Genomic DNA, 17,750 nt, shown 5'->3' on the forward strand with positions numbered 1-17,750 from the left:
AGCTTTCACCATGGTGTCCATATGCCCCCTGAAAGTCTTGTGGTGAAGTCCTCGGTGAGAGAGGTTCATGGTGGCACAAAAATCTGCTAGGGCAGTCGCTCCCTTGCCTATACTTTGAATTCCCTTCATTGCCCGCAAATTGACTTCAAAGGGCGTGATGTTGGATTTCCCGGGCACTCGTGGCGACGAGAAGTGCCGCTCGGCGAAATCGCAATTTGAGCATGTGAGCTCCAACTTCACTGCTAGGCCGTATTCTCTCTCACTGCACTTTGCGAGTTGGAGAGTGGTCATCCCACACTTGCTGCAGCTTGTGGACACAAACATCTTCTTTAGCACTGAGAGATCAACGATGATGTACTCTGTGCCGCGATCGTCATCTTCACTTGCTGTGCCGACGTTCATTAGCTCGAACTTGCGGGAAGTCGCGGACTGCTTCGCCAATGAAGTTTTAACGTTGTCTGCGTAATTTTCGCGCCCCGCGCACTCCGCCTCCGTGAAAAACACCGTGTCGAAGCGTTGAGCACGCGAGCTCGGTTCAGCCGCGTCCGTCGGCACCGAAGCGGCGTGCGGAAACGCCGAAGTCAACGTTAGGCTTAGGTCAGCCGGCTCGGCCGCTTCCGACGACACGGAATCCGAAGCGACTTGCAGCGTCTCAAAAGTTGGCATTTTCGACGGGCTTAGTCCAGGCGCATCCACCGGCACTGCACAGACTTGCGGTAACGAAGTTGACACTGATCGGCACTGTCCAGCCGCGTCCACAGGCGAAGCTAGCGTCGACGGGGTTTGTTCAGCCGCGTCCACCGGCGAAGCTGTTGTTGGCGAGCTCAGTCCTGCCGCATCCACCAAGGGCACAGCAGCTTGCGGCATCACCGAAGCTGTAGTTCTCGACGATGTAGCGCTGTTCTTATTCCATGCGCGTCTCTTTTTGCCGACTGCTTTTCGCGTGCTTGCTTTCAAGCGCGCGTCTCGCGCCATCGTGACACGCGGAACAAAGCCACCAGGCACGCAAAAGCAAGAAATTCGTGGTTAAAAGAAGCGACCCAATAGCCAAAATATCTAGAAGAACGATAAAGAAAAAGGCAGAACGAAAAATACTAGGAAACAAAGAGGAGCTCGAAAAATGACGTGCGTCCAGGCGAAAGCAGACGACGTGAAGGAGTCGGACAACGCGGCCGCGGAAGGCGAAGCATACGTCACGGCCAATCAGAGGGCTGCGCCTCGAGGAGGCGCCCGGTTCACCCAATCAGCGGCTGTCTCGCGACGATTTCCCGCTTGAGAACGGGTGCCAATCCCTCCGCTGCACGAGGGTCTACAGCGTGCCGAGGGGCGCCAGAATGGAGAGCGGGAAACCAGCTTTCAAACGAGACCAAGATGGCGCCGATCGGTACGCGTCGCGCGGAGCTACGGCAGCTTGAAAATGAGGCAAATCTTCGCGCTTGGCGTTCAATTTCGGCTCACCGACGTTTATAAATTACCGTTTATTTTATACTTCGAGTAGGAATTGCGCCATAATATTTTGTAGAGGCATAGTTGGGACATTAAGGACTTCAAAAACGCAATTTTTGAAAATTGACATTTTTGACCATTTTTCGCGATTTCAAGACCCGCGTCCCCCCTTAAAGGTCACTAGAGGCACATATTAAGTCAAGCTAAAGTGATAGATTAGTGCTCGACAATCTCTAAGGTGTCAATATTATCGTGAACGGAGCCTTAATAATTGAGAAATTCAGGTAAGTGCAGGACGTCATTAGAGACTCACCCAGGAAATTTAAATACTTGCCCGATGACAAAAGTACTCCTTAGTTAAATTCTGTCAATAGTACTCTACCACTCGTTCCACAAAACATCCTTTTATTATAAGACGAAATAAAATGCTACTTGTCTAGTTCTGTTTCACTTTGAGAAAAAAGAACTCATTGAAATTTCCCTCGACAATAACGCAGGCGGTCGAAAGGTTTCGTTTTCGCTGTATTCCGCACCGCCCACATTTTCGCGTTTCAGTAGTTATCGCATAGTGCTGCACTGGTTTTGCTGGCTCGCGAAACTCGGACAAACTGCAAGTAGCAGAGAATTCAATTTCCATGCGATGTCGCGGGATACCCGAATGGTCTGCGGCATTTTATCAAAAAGAAGCTGCAGCAGCGAATCCGCTGCTATGTCGGCTTGGTGCCGCCGTCTGTCGGGCGCCGTTTTACTCACCAACGGCAGCACAGGACGGTGATGGCGTATGCAACGTCACCACTCCCCCGGTTGGGTTGCTGGAGATCTAAATATCGAAAAAGGTATTTGGACCCTTCAGATGCAATTTTCTCGTAAACTAAATCTCTTCTTGGCAAGAAACAAGCATTGTGAGGTTTCTGGAATGGTATTCAAACAGTCCACGTCAACTTAGTATTTGCCTTTAGTGTCCCTTTAAATATAAACTGACTGACTGCTTTGAAAAGTGTTTTCCGTTGAAGGGGCCCTGAACCACTTTTTATCGAAGTGGAGAAAGGAATTTGAAGTGAAAATAGACTATTTCAGCAATACCATATTTACTTGCATAATGATCGCACTCGCCTAATGATCGCACCTCTGAATTTTGTCGTCAAAATTAGTTTTTTTCTTTCCCATGTAATGATTGCTCCCCAAACTTGCCGCAGTGATATGGCATGTGCCAAGTCTAGCTAATGATTATCACGCTTACCATCTGTCGAATGCTGTCGAATGCTACGCGATGTAGGGGTTGAGGGCCGGACTTCGCGGATGAAAACCAAACTTGGGAGGGTTTATTTTACATTATGTACAGGGAGGTGAGAGTCATTTAACATTCGTACAGTCATTACGGGCCGGCAGCAACTCAGACGCTGCGGCCCGCGGCAAGAAGTTCGAGAGAGGTGAATCAGGGAATCAGGGAATGCTCTGGTCTCTCTGGAAGGCTTCTTATAAACCCTTCGAGCACTGTAAGTCACGTCATGTTTGACCAATGGGAGAGTCTGCTCAGATGACGCCACTTTCAGCCAATGGTAGGCGCCCGTGCGATGGTGTCATACCCGGCGAAGAGAGTCGGCGCCTGGTCCTCCTCTCTTGATCCCTTGATCCCGGTGCTGCGCTCTTGCCTCGCAGAATTGCAATCCACTTCTAAGCTGGAGAAGGAGGGGGGGCGCTCATGCTCCATTGCACAAGGGCCCACCTGCTCCCGGTGGCTCGGCTCCTGCAGTGGTGGCAAATGCCTTCTTCAAAGGCGAAGGGGATGATTGGGCTTCATTGTCCGAGGCCCCCGTCTAATCCCGGCGGCGCACGACCTGGGGGCCGCAAACTCGTTTGCGTTTGTCTGGTGCTCCTCTGGAATGTGCTTTCCTGCTTCTGCATTCCTCAATTAGCTGTGCTGCGATTCGAAGTGGTTTGGGGAACTCGAAGTACAGTCGCCGACCGATTTTCCGGACTCCGAAAATTCGGACATGCCCGATTATTCGGTCAGCCTCGCGGCACCGCCATTCTCCCCATAGACCATAATGTATAACAACTGCCGAAAGTTCGGACACCTTGCAACCTCTCGTCTGATTTTTCGGACACTCCTTGAGCCAACTCGGTCGAGAGCACCATGCACCGACTCTGACCGGTGACCGGTGCATGGTTCGACTGGCTGAACGCCATTTTTGTTTTGAACGGAGCTTCCTTGCTGCCCCACGAAGTGGCGCGACTGGAAATCCCCGCTCATCATCATCGTTTCTGGCTGGTTAGATATGGCTCTGCAGCAGTTCCGGTTTCAGCTTATTAAGCCATGTCAAGACAATCCGGCAGCTGATTTGTTTCTTCACGCAAGACGCTGTGAGCAGGCCGCGTTTTTCGTTTGTGCGACTGGTGTCGACACGGTGGTGTTTGCTTTGTGTGCTGTGTCGAGGTTTCGATGATCCAACGCGGCATACGTAAACATCGCGTCAAGGGTCTAATGGCGCCGACAGTGCCCGCTCAAACTGTGTTGGGGAATGCTGGCAAGCGGGTGCCTCAGACTTGTCGCCTTCCGATGTGCTCCCTACTGACGCGGAAAATGTTCTGCCGAGACCTGCGCAGTGGTTGCATTGCGATTCCGGACACCGTCTCATTTGACAGTTTCATAGGTGCTGACACTGCTGTATTGACATGCGCAGAACTCGACGACGGCAAGATCATTCGTCAGGTTTCTGCTGTACCGCCGGACGATGATTCTGAGTCGGAAGATGACGTACCATGTGCTACGCTGCCGTCGTATGCGGAACGTGTACAAGCAGTGACTGTGCTTTCAGCCGCTAATGGTGACCGTACGACCCTCTCCGAGATTCAGGCTTATCTGATTGCGCGTAAACGGAACAGCATGCAATGGCGCATTCACGATTTCTTCCAAGCCTACTGCCGAGCCCGAATAAGTCCGTGGAAATACAGGATTTAATTTTTTTTTTTCTTAATCTGCTTTTTCGGACACCCGTTTATTCGGACATTTTCGCAGTCCCCGTGAGGTCCGAATAAACGGTCGGCGACTGTAATCGCAGGAAACAGCTCCATATCTGACAACTCGTCCTCGCCCCGGTTGTTCTGAATGGCCGGTGAACTCAATTCGCTGGCCATGAGGAACGCTGAAAGAAGCTGCAGGGTACTGGGGTCGAGCCTCGTTTGACAACCCTCGGGATCCTGGGCCCTGGAGAACATACGTCAAACAAACCAAACAACACAGCGCTGCACCACGCGTAAGCGCAGGCTCTTCACCCCTGACTCGCCAGGCTATTACTGAGTCAAAATCAACCCTGATCTTTTATTTCCCCAATTTTGACAAAACAGTTCCAACCACCCTTCCAAACAGCTATCCATTTCTCCTCGATTGCCGACAAGACCAGAGTACCATTGTTGTTGCAAAACAAAAGGGTTGTTGACGATGCAAACAACAAATGAAAACAGCCGAACATAACTTAAGTGGCCTAACTACACGAACAGCATGTTTCCAATCTAACGCAGTGGCGTACTTATCGCACGTAATGGTGCCACTGAACAATCTGGTCAACCTCACAAGCACGTAATCACAAGCGCACTAGCCTTGTGGTCACTAAACAAAACGCGTACTTGCGTTGTAGGCAAACTTTTCATTTACGCTTACTCACGTTTCTTCCCTGAAAGTCCTACAGGACACGTGACATAAACGAACAATTAAACTTGCGGGACTTGCACACTCCGCAGAACTCTTAAAATAATGCGTCTTTTAATACCTCGTTCCACGCGTACTTATCAGAGAAGTCAGAATACGGCTGCCCTCAACACACACCAGCAACCCAGTCATAAAGTCTGCTTCCTTCCGTCCACACAGGACACGCGCTAATGGAACTAAGAACGCTTCTCCGTGCAAATCATGCACTCACTGAAAATCTACGCGCTTAACCTTAGAAAATTCAACACTTAAAAAGAAAGAAGGTTAAATAAAACACACGCGCGTTACGATAGGCCTCTCAACAATAACCTTGACCCTCAGGTTACTCACACACAAAAAAAAAGCCTATCTGCTTATTAATGAGCATCTCGCGAGACAACATGTTTACTTAAAACGCATCTTTCAAATCTCGAGCTTCTCAAACGAAAAGACAAACAAAGCTCAAACCTTACACATTGAAAGAAATCCTAGTCTCAAATCGCGAAAACTTTCCGATGCTCAAAAATAAAAAACAACACACTTCATTTCTACGGAAGGGCTCTTGGCCTCCCTTTCCAACCGCTTACGTCTGACTCATACTTTGAGTCGAACCCGGGGAGGACGTGGTTTCAAAGCTACTCTGGCTGCTGAGGAACTACAAAAGGGCTGACTCCCTATCAGCTCCCCCAAGACGTTACGGTCTCCTGCCAATTTGCGTCCTGGCGCCCCGCTTTCCTCACAAACTCGATTGACCGCGTCGCTACTCCCCACCTAGTCTCGTCCTGCCACCTTGCGTTTCTTCGAACTGCACGCTGAGCTGTGAAAAGAACTACGGAACGACGAGGAGTTTAACAGCCTCGTGCCCTTTGTCCGCGTCCGTGCAGAACATGCTTCGCGGTCCCCCTTTGACCTGTGGCTCGAACGTTTAGGATGCGTCAACATCGTCAGTGACGACCGCACCTTTCTTCTCCTCGCGCCCTGCCCATTTGGGTTTCTCGCCATTTTTGGCGGCGCTACATTATTTACCGAATTTCGGTCTTTACCGCGCTTCTTTTTACGGCGCTTTCTCTTTGCACTCGCTTTCATGTCGCCTCGTGCCTCGTGCTGGCCGGTACACATTTCGTCGGCCCGGATCGGTCTCTTACCCGCACAGTCTGAGTGATTCTCACTTAAATCAACACTCTCTCTGCCTCGACTGGCGGACAGCTCAACCGACTCTGGAACAATGCAGCAGGCTTTACTCGAGTTAGACAACTCGCACTCTTGCGAACTGCCCTCTACTACATTGCCCAGCGCACGCTGTGCATCGGCACACAGCCCGTCGGTATCGATCGCTGTCTCACGCACACAGTCCGAATGATTATTACCTGAATCATCCCTATCTAGGCTATCTAGACTGGCGGAGAGCCGCACCGATCCCTGAACAATGCAGTTGTTCTCTCGTGAACTACGGAGCTCGTTATCCCGAGAACTACGCTCAACTGCATCGCTCAGTTCGCACTTCACTTCTGCAGGCAGATCTGGCTCTACATGGGTGCTCGCCTCTGTCGCGCCAACAGTACCCTTTTCTTCGCTAGCAACCTCGCTAACATTACCAGCGATGCACACGCTCGGTAACTGTGCCAATTTGTTCGCAGCTGGCCTAGCTGTCTCTACAGTCATCTGTTGGCACAGCACCTCGTTGCTCTCACTACGGCCTTTAACGGCCTCTGTTGCCACTAAGGCATCGTTAGCAGCTAGCCCTTTCCCTTCCCTTATGACTCTGCAGCTAATCTCACAGGCACTACTCTTCTCGTCGGCTTCTGGCGAAAATCTGCTCGATGCTGCCTCATTCTTTCGCTCTGTACTACGTACAGAATTCTCAGACAGCCGTTGTCTCTGCGCCATTAACTGATCACAATACTGTATCTCTTTGATCAGTGCTGCCTTCTCTCTCTCATACTTTTGCTCACGCTCAAGCTTACGTTCCTGATACTCACGTTTGCGTTCATTCTCACGTTCGTGACGCTCATACCTATAAGAGCAAATTCTTGAAGCTCCTGCTTCCGCTCATTCTCGCGTTCTTCATGCTTACTCTTACTCTTAAGTTCACGACGCTCACGCACACGTACACGACGCACACGCTCCCGTGGCTCCTGTATCACCTCCCAAGCAAGCTCAATGCTTTTCTCATCATTGCCACTATCGTTAATCGCCTTTATGATAGCTGGCGTTTCCATCCGTTCGTCCGCCTCAACTCCCAAATCGTCGCACACCAACAACAAGTCTAACCTCGTCAACCTTCTAAGATCCATGGCAGCTGCCCCGACAGGTGGTTAAAACTGTTTTCCTTATTAATTTGTGCAAGCACACAATGCAACAAACTCCCGATTCCCAGAACTATCAAAATGAACACACAACATTTGAGTCTGGTGAATCACAAGGAAAAAAACCACGCGCTCACTTACGGTTGCAGCACCCTGCCATCCGGTTCATTTGTCCGCTGTTCCCGGTTCCTCCGGACTCCCTGGGTCGAAGGCTCGCTCCTTCTTCGCTGCTCCCAGTTTCTTCGGACCTCTTTCGACGAAGGCTCTCTCTTCTTCGCTCTTCCCGGTTCCTTAGGATCTCTCTCGACGAAGGTTGATCCGTAGCGCTGCCACCAGCTGATGCATTCGGAGGCGATCCCACCGCTGCCACCAGATGTAGGGGTTGAGGGACGGACTCCGGGATGAAAACAAACTTGGGAGTGTTTATTCTACATTATATACAGAGAGGTGAGCGTCAATTAACATTCGTACAGTCATTACGGGCCGGCAGCAACTCGGACGCTGCGGCCCGCGGCAAGAAGTTCGAGAGAGGTGAATCCGGGAATCAGGGAATGCTCTGGTCTCTCTGGAAGGCTTCTTATAAACCCTTTGAGCACTGTAAGTCACGTCATGTTTGACCAATGGGAGAGTCCGCTCAGATGACGCCACTTTCAGCCAATGGTAGGCGCCCGTGCGATGGTGTCATACCCGGCGAAGAGAGTCGGCACCTGGTCCTCCTCTCTTGATCCCTTGATCCCGGTGCTGCGCTCTTGCCTCGCAGAATTGCAATCCACTTCAAAGCTGGAGAAGGAGGGGGGGCGGGGCGCTCATGCTCCATTGCACAAGGGCCCACCTGCTCCCGGTGGCTCGGCTCCTGCAGTGGTGGCAAATGCCTTCTTCAAAGGCGAAGGGGATGATTGGGCTTCATTGTCCGAGGCCCCCGTCTAATCCCGGCGGCGCACGACCTGGGGGCCGCAAACTCGTTTGCGTTTGTCTGGTGCTCCTCTGGAATGTGCTTTCCTGCTTCTGCATTCCTCAATTAGCTGTGCTGCGATTCGAAGTGGTTTGGGGAACTCGAAGTAATCGCAGGAAACAGCTCCATATCTAACAGCGAACACCTCTTCAAGACATACCAAGCAGTCTGCATGCACCAAACATTCTTAAGCATATGCCCCGTTGTATTCCTTTCATCACTTTCCACACTTCCATGAAAAAAAAAAAAAAGAAGCTACAACCAAACTTGCCTTGGCTTTATTATTTGTAGGCTTTATAATGGTTGTGGTCAACAACATCAAAAAAGGCGCTTTTTGATTCTTCTCGTCTGCACTCGTGGGCACGCAACAAATCGCGAGCAGCAACGATAGTAGCCAGGTTTACACTGATACGTTAGAAGTGTACCCTATTCATACGCCGACGCTTGTAACACAGCGAAGATATTCGCCCACACTTAGTGGATACATGCCATATTAGAATAGTAGTGAAGACAAATGCCATAATTTCCGCAGCATACCCGCCACGTGTTTCTAAGTCACTGGCAGCTAAGCACGCCCGTCTTTGTTTCTGTCCCCTCAAAGTGAACATGGCTGCATTATTGCCACATACTTGCTGATATTAATGATATCATTCATTACTGATAAGGAAGAAACTGTTTCAATGCGTGTAATGTACTCACGAAAAGAAAAAAAAAATCTCGTTCGGCGCGTTCGGCTATGGTGGCTAGAAGGGGGAGGTGACGACAGCACTGGCATATCCGCCGAGAAAGCGCGATCCTCTCGTTCATGCGCTGCCGCAAAGGCCGCGGTGGCGCTGCGGTCAGCTTGGCGATGCAATCACGCGGTTGCGCGCATATACAGCTTTTCGCGGTGTCTGGCCGGCGCGACAGCGTTCCTGTTTTTTCACGGCTGCCAAAGTGTTCTCTTGTTTGTGGCAATATGTGTTTCGTTGCTGACATGTTAATGTGAGTGCCGGACTTCGCCGAACAGATGAATTGCAACGCAAAAAAACGCGAGGCAGCGTCACTGCTTCGCCCCTGGCTGCACGTCCGGCTATGTGTCGTCGAGGCAGCAGGGAGGGTGCTCTAAACTTAGGAGGGTGCTCTAAGCTGCATATTTCTTCAAGGTCGAACGTCTTAATTTTTTATTTAGTGGAAAGTGATATCATTGCCTCCCCATTTTTTAGTGGGTGTTCAATGTTTTTCTTTCAAATTACACAGAAGCATGTGTAAATGTGATATATTGTATTTTGATTTACCCTGAATGTATGATGTGCAGTGCTTTGCTATTACTACGATGTGCAATAAATTTTTGCTATGCTTTGTATTACCTGTTCTGAACCCCATTCACATTTTTTTTAGGAGTAAGCTGACGCTTCATATTACTGAAACTTAAGGAGTGGAAGATACCGGCAAAAGAACAGCCAACCTTTTTTTCTCTCATTTAATACCCCTTTTAATTTCCTTTTTACATATTCCTTTATGCCCTGAGGCAATAAACAACATTATTTAAAAAATGCAATCGCACGGACCCGAAACATATTTCCATCCTAATTCTTTTGGTCTGTGTCTCCTACTGTCGTCATGCACTATCTTGACCACACGGGACTCATTCGGACCCTTCAATTCCTGAAACTGAAAGGATTCGCGAATAACACTTTAGATACGCCGATGTGTTATGCAGCAGATGTATTGCAGAGGCAACCACTCGATTTTAATGGGTTTTTTGGGGCGGTTTCACGTGCCAAAGTGACTCAGGCTATGAGAGATGCCGTAGTGGAGGCATGAAGGACTCTGGAAATTTCGACCACCTGGGGTTCTTTGATGTGTTCTAACATCGCACAGCAAACGGGCGCCTTGTTTTTCGCCTCCATCGAAAAGCGGCCGCCGCGGCTGGGATGCCATCCCTCATCCTTGGGCACAACAATCGGGCGCCCTAACCACTGCACCACCACGGCTTAAAATTGCATTCTGTCAGCCGTAGTCACGTTCGACTAGCGTTTAATGAGCTAAACCATTGCTTGCAACAACATCACTGAAAGGCCGACGCGTTGCGTGCACGGCAGGCCTGCGTCCTTGCGTATGCTCAAAGCCAGCGGCGCTTACCATGCATCGCATTACGGCCAACAGCGCCACCTACGCCCGGCTTGAAATGGAGGAGCGGCTTCTATCCGCCGTTGGCGTCACCTCACCCTTCTAGCCACCATAGTTCGACTTGCTCTGCTGGCCGCCATTTTTGCTTTGGTGTGCCACACTGTTGCAGTGGCAGCCACCTGTTTGTTGACTTGTCATCCCACAGCAAATGCGGGATGAAAAAAAAAATTATTTTTGCATGAAATTTACCCCACATAATGATCACACCCCTGAATTTGCAGCAATTTTTTTTTACAAGAAAGTGTGATTAGTATGCGATTAGATCTGGTACTTTGCCGCAAAATGTATTTCAGTGCATTCAGCTGAAGCAAAGTTATTGGGAATCAAACACGGTGGCCTCTGTGCTCCTGTTCCATCTTCAATGCCTTGCACTGCAAAAGCTACGGCGCAGTGGGGCATGCCCACAGTGCTCTGCCTTCTAAATGTCACCGTGGCACGCAGTTCAAATGTCATTTTGGATGTTAACGTAGATGCCACGACTTCTGCCTTTGGTGCTTACGACGCCCTGAACATAAGCCATATGCAGTTGTCCTTAGCGAGCCGTAGTGCACTTATCCAGTGGACTCGTGGCGGCACCCCGTGGCGGTATCTACGCCATGTAGCTGACTGCAGCTTGATGTTAGCTATCAGCCAATAGCAGCCGTCTTAGGGAATGATGAAATAAACCGTCCGATGACGAAATAAAGCGTCCAGAAGAGAGTGAGAACTGGGCCTTCTTTTGAAAAAAGAGCGTTTGAGAGAAAGGTTGAGAGAAAGGTGACCTTGCGATCCACTTGCGAGCTCCACGTCCCACGTACGACAGCAAAACTTGGCTGAGATGTTCACAGCAGCGTATGCTACTGGCAGACTATGTTATTTTACCAAGCCCAAGGGGTGGTTCAAAGCCCCTTTAAAGCAATCCAGCATATATATGCGTGGATAGTTTGATCTGGTCCTTTTGGCAACTTCTCGCTACTAAATAACTTTGCTCCAAATTTACAACTTTAGTATTGTCGGCAAAAACTTGGGCTGGGGCGGAGTCAAGACACAGTGACATAGGTCGCCCTGGCTACAATAATGTGACCAGTGCATCGGCGTGGCCACTGTGCCCGCCTGACAACTGCTAGGGCCTGGCGCTACCACTGTGCTGGTGCCTCCTTGTCGGCTCTGCCAGGGATTATGCAGTGGCTTGGTTGTTCGTATCATCCACCATGGCCCAAAAAGCGGTTCGCAGCATCCGAACTTTATCATGTTGTAAGCTAATGGGTCAATGAAGAGGCTAGAAGGCATTGTTTGTGCAAATACTTCCTTCCTGTTAACATTCAATCTAGACAATTTTATTGCTGGTTAGCATATTGGCAATTAAGTTTTTGGAGATATTGTTACGTTGCAGAAGTCGCATATAAATGTGTATTTACAATATTTAAAAGAGAGACAATGATGCATAAAGATGGCTGTCGAGACCGATTCCACCTCTACACGTCAAATTGTTGTCTTCTGACTGGTGCCACTCGTGGTTGCGTCGTAACATTACCTCCGCCTGTAGAGGCGCTGTCTCACCGTTAACTATAAGGGAAATGAACTTGCAGCAAAGTAAGGCTTCAGCTGGGACACATGCACAATGTCCGTAGGGACAGCGAGTCCAGCAGAGCTATCTCATAGTTTACATTGCCAAGCTTATGCAATATCGTGTGGGGCCTCGTGTAGCGCGGCAGCAGCTTTTCAGACAAGCCGACCCGGCGACATGGTTGTCCACCAGAGGAAAGCGAACGTCCTGATGTCGGCTGTCGTACCAGATCTTCTGCACGGCCCAAGACTCAGTGAGTCGGGAGCCGGCAATCTGGCGTGCTGCGTGAGCCCAGGTGAAGATGTCGTGAGCATATTCAGGGAGAGTGTTCATCGAGGAAGCACTGTGTTAAAGGGCAAAGAAGAGTGGCAGCCAAACAGAAGGCAAAAGGGTGAAAAGCCAGCAGTTTCATGACGGGATGAATTATAGGCAAAGGTCACGGAGGGCAACACACTGTCCCAATCATTGTGGTATTCAGAAACATAGATAGAGAGCATTTCTGTCAATGTGTGATTGAGCTGCTCCGTCAATCCGTTTGTCTGCGGATGGTAGGCGGTGGAAAGCTTGTGCTCAGCAGAACACTAGGAAAGTAAGTAACTACTCGGGACAAGAAGGTGAAGTATGGAGCTGCCGAGGTGCACCGTGATAGAGGATGACGTCATGTAAAAGGAAATCTGCAGCCTCAGTCGCACAGCTTGTGCGCAAAGCTCGCGTGATAGTGTACCGGGTAGTGTAATCAGTCGCGACAACGACCCACTTAATTCCAGATTTTGACGTTGTAAAAGGTCTGAGAAGATTGAGACTGACGTGAAAGAATGGTTCTGAGAGCACATCGATGGGGTGTAGGCATTCACTTGGGCACTCATCACGGATACGTGTGCGCCAGTGTCAATGAGTGCTGGGACACTGACGCCGTCGACTTAAACATCCATCAAGTTCTGTTTGGTTGGCAAAGTGATCAGAAGGTTTTGCCGTCGAGTCGTCAATGCAGCGTCACCTCCGGGAGCTGCATCGCTTAGTTTTCCGGAGACGGGCATTGGGGCTGCATCGGGGACAGTGGGCGACAAGCCTGCGGTGATAGGGACAATGGTCGTCAAGCTGGTGGCGAACGGGGCTGGTGGCATTGGAATGATGATGAGCGACTGTTCCAAGGAGCACAAGCATCATCGTTTGGCTGTTGCAGTGCCAATGGAGGCTGGTAATGACGCTCGCTCTGTTTGAGATGGTAATAACTGGTGAATGGCAGTCGCAGAGGGACGGAGACGGTACAGTTGTTACAGTGGCGAGCAACGTGGCCGTTACACCGGCAGGTAAACAGATTGGCCGATGGTCTGCAGTCCGCTACTCAGCTGGATTTCGGTAGCGTGCAGGATACCGTGGACCAGTCGGTGGACCTAGAGCATAAGACAGCTGTGAAGTTGCAGTGGCACATACAAAATTAACTCCAAGATTAGTAAGTTCTTTGCGGACTATTGCCTGCACAAATGGTGCTGTAGGCAAGTTGTTTGGCTCACGGGGGAGGGAAAAATGGGCTGCAGAAGCCATGGATTCAAGTTCTCATCGCACTATCCGTGTCAGGTCATCTATGATGGTAGTCACTGCACTCCTAGCCTGTCACAAGAGGATGTTGCAGCTGTGTTTGGCAACGTGCGAACAGCATTGCAATGTGGCCACTCTTGGCCTGCTCAAAGCATTGACACTCTTTTATGATGTCTTGTATTGTTTCACAATTTTGTCACATGAGCAGGTTGAAAGCATCGTCAGCGATCCCTTTCAGTACATGCCCAACCTTGTCTGACTCAGCTATATCACTATCGGCCTTACAGCACACAGCCAGCACGTCCTGGATGTAAGAGACGTATGATTCTGTGGACGTCTGTGCGCGGGTCGCTAGTTCTTCCTTAGTGGTGCTCTTCTGCCTGGTGGGAAGGCCGAACAAGTCCCTCAGCTTCTGTTTGCACGTGTCCTAGTCGTTAAGCTCTTCCTCGTAGTTGTCATACCACACCTTTGCCGTGCCTTGTAGGTAGAAGACCAAGTTAGCCAACATAATTATCGGATCCCATTTGTTGTGGGCACCTAACACTCATACGGGGCGATCCAGTCTTGCACTTTGAGGTGCTCGGTGCCGCAGAACGTTCCTGGAACTCGTGGCTGAGCCAGCACAACCGTCAGGGTTGTAGGCGTTGATGCGGGCTGTGCCATGTCGGGTCCCATTTCGTCCGTCATGCTGTCCAGTCTGAAGTGACAACCACTGCAGAGCTCCGTTCTTGTTTCTCGTGGGTACCTTGCATCTCTCACCAATTCGGTACGTTGCAGAAGTCACATCTAAAGATGTATTTACAATATTTACAAGGGAGACAACGATGCATAAACAAGATAGCTGTCGAGACCGATTCCACCTCTACATGTCAAATCGTCGTCTTCTGACTGGCGCCACTCCTGGTTGTGCCGTAACAATATGCATACCGTAAAATCCTGAGATGCCTGACCCCTGAAAGATAACCCACCGCTGACTTAGCTCCTGTCTGAAAGAAACTGAAAATCACATCACACTGAAAGTTAGCCTACCTCATAGTTTCACTGGATATATTCTCTCAATTTTAGGTGGGCTATCTCTCGGCATTTTACGGTAGCTGTGAAAAGCATGTTCACTTGTTAATGCATGTGACAAGCTGTCGCTGCTTGTTCACCGTAAAGCAGGCCTTAAGGCCTACTTATTTCGAACACATTTCATTGGGCCAGTTAGTGAGACATAGCAAGTACAGCCTATGGAAAAAAGGTTAAGGGCACCTCAACTGACTACTGGCATCAATGGCCAACTGGCCCTTCCATTTTTTCGATAGGCTATACATGCAGCATGAGCAGACGAGGATACAAAGGTGAGAGACGACTCATTATTTCGAAGTGTGTGGGTTGTCCCGACACCTGAATTGCATTTATCATTTGCTTGAGTTAAAAACAATAGACCATCTTCCTAATTCGCAAGTGCACTTTTTTGCATTGCAAATTTGCCTAACTAATGGCGGCACAGGTTGTGGCTCAAATGAAGCTGAAGTAGTAGCTGCACGTGCTGGGGCTTGTCTCTTGCACATGGTTTCATCACAAGATCCATGTCTACATTTTCTGTGTCGCAAGACAAGCAAAGAGCGCTTGGATTCGCTGATTTCAGAAATGGCTACACTGCCATTATTTTCGCTAACTGTCTTGAGGGAAAGTGAGCTTTACAAGTATGAAAAGCGTCTATTGTTATGTTTCTCAGCTTTTTTATGAAATAGAGGTGTGCTTATATAGTTAACACTTGTCTTGTTTTCTTTGTCAGCACTATAATTTGACAGTTTGATTACTTGTATAGTCTGCCTGGCACTGCTAAATTCGAATTAGCCAGCCTTTAGTGTATTGTACTTCATGACTGCTTCATACTAGCAAGCACATAAAATTCTCTGGTCTGGTGCCTTGCTGAATCCAGTACTATTTATATTAATTCAGACCGCAGCAGCTGTGGATCCTGAACCCGAAGAAACTCCTCGTGCGCCGAGAGCCTGAGAAGGTGGTCCCAACAGGCACAGAGTCGGAGGCCTTGTTCTCGGTACCTAAAGAGCTGGCCAAGAGTGGAGGTGAGTGGATGGGCTCAGCTTGCTTGATAGTAATGCTTAGTGATTTCAGCCATCGTGGTGATGAAAGTTTTGGTTTCTCCGAAGTGAAGTAATTCAGGAAACTGCTTTATCTCAAGAACTTTATCACAACAATATGCCTGTGAAACTAGCCAAAGCAGCCCATGCAGTGTTAACCATTGTTTGTAGTAGTATTTTATTTTTGATTTTTGATGAGCTGAAGGCTAATGCAGCTCAGACCACTTAAAATGTGACTGCTTATTCGGCAAGACCAGATATAATGCGATGTTTTCCAACTCCCATTGACCCTCCCACAGAACACAATACATGCGCATAACACTTGAAGTGCAGCCACGCAAGACGAAATATTGGTTATGATGCGGCTGCCAGTAAGTAAGACGCGTGAGGACCCTGGGGGAAGAAACACCATAGGCAGTTTGTGGCATTGACCTTTGTGAAAGCAAATCAGAAGAAAACTTTAATCAGCGACTTCTCTCCCTTCTCTATCTTTCAAAGTCATCCAAATGTTTAACTGCTTATCAATGACCTTCGCTTGCTCAGAAGGCAGTGGAATCAAGCACGTGTTGAAAAAGGTGGTGCTTTGTTGTCTTGCAGACAGCCTCAGCTCTCTTGAAAAAGTACCAGAATGCTTCATCTGCTATGATACGGAAAGGACTGATGCAGGACCCCTGATTCGCCCGTGCAACTGCAAGGGGGATGTCTCTGTGGTGCACCATGACTGCCTTCGTACCTGGCTTATTGAGGTAGGTACTTCAATGCCTTTTTGAAGGGGGGACATGGCTTTGAGAACTTGTTTTCTTATTCCGTAATGGATGTTCATGAAAATTGACTCAGATATCCCGAATATATCTGTAGAGGATCCGATTCCTGTGCCGCCACCGTGAACGTCTGCACAATGAGCGGATGTTTATGTTTGCAGCGCAGGCCTTCTCGTCGTGGAAGGCATGTGCAATAAAGGCTCAGTTGCACCACCGCTAGGCTGCCTGCCGGTTGCACTCAAAGTTAATTCTCTTCTCTCTGTGCGCGTCTGTCTATAGCGGATGAATTTCGCGCCCCTATAGCCTGGTGACCCGGACGTAGCAAGTACATGTGATGGAAGACGAAACGAACACTACAGCGTCTAGCAACGATGCCCCGGCTCCTAAGCCCCAGCCAATAGTGACAGCCGACATCCCTGCCCCCAGCACTGCCATCGACGCCATTTCCAATGCCCAGCTGCGGCTGTCGCCGTTTTGGCCGAAGAATCCTGCCGTGTGGTTCACGCAAGTAGAAGCCCTCTTCGATCTGCGGCGCATCACATCGCAACGTGTGATGTACCTGCACGTCGTTTCAGCACTTTCTTCCGAGGTAGCTGACGATTTCCACATCATGAGAGCCCCGTCATGAGAGCCCCGCATCTGGTCGCACCCTACGACCATTTCAAGGCCATAGTGCTCACACGCAAAACCGTGTCCGAGAGAAGCCGCTTGCAGCAACTCCTTAACGCAGAAGAACTTGGCGATCACCGACCGTCACAGCTATTACATCGGATAAGACAGCTACTCGATGACCATACCCAAGACTCTGAGAGTCCACTATTGCGTGAGCCATTTCTGCAGCACTTGCCTCAGACACTTGTCGTGGTTTTGGCAACTGTGGATGATATGCCTCTTGACAAACGGGCAGAGCTTGCGGACTGCGTCATCGACTACTCCGGTGCAAGCTCCACAGTGTCCTCGACCACTGTCACATCAGACCTCGAGGCCCAGCAGTCTCGCCTCAAGGAGAAAATTGACCAGCTGATAGACACCATGGCAGCAGTGCAGATCGACACACCTCTTTGCTCTCCACTGGCTTGGGGTGGCTCACGTTCACGTTCCCGCCCAAGGCCCGTTTCCAACGGTTTCTGCTGGTACCACACCAGGTTCGGCGCCAGCGCTGCCAAATGTCGACAGCCTTGTCGCTGGCAGGGAAACATGGAAGCGAGTCACTAATGACGGTGCGTGACTCAACCGCTACGTGAAGTCGC

The 17,750-nt window shown here is 49.7% G+C and overlaps 1 protein-coding gene across 5 annotated transcripts in view; it reads left to right on the top strand.

Moving 5' to 3' along the window:
• Positions 1–17,750, top strand: part of LOC135918348 (uncharacterized) — a 90,082-nt gene that overhangs the window by 40,118 nt on the left and 32,214 nt on the right. For all 5 annotated transcript variants that reach the window (XM_070521348.1, XM_070521343.1, XM_070521353.1 and 2 more), the window contains 2 exons: positions 15,597–15,724; positions 16,337–16,485. In XM_070521348.1, coding sequence (XP_070377449.1) covers positions 15,597–15,724; positions 16,337–16,485 — 277 coding nt within the window. The remainder of the gene's footprint in view (positions 1–15,596; positions 15,725–16,336; positions 16,486–17,750) is intronic.

The sequence above is a fragment of the Dermacentor albipictus genome, chromosome 1 (genome assembly GCF_038994185.2).
Source record: "Dermacentor albipictus isolate Rhodes 1998 colony chromosome 1, USDA_Dalb.pri_finalv2, whole genome shotgun sequence".
Lineage (NCBI taxonomy): Eukaryota > Metazoa > Arthropoda > Arachnida > Ixodida > Ixodidae > Dermacentor > Dermacentor albipictus.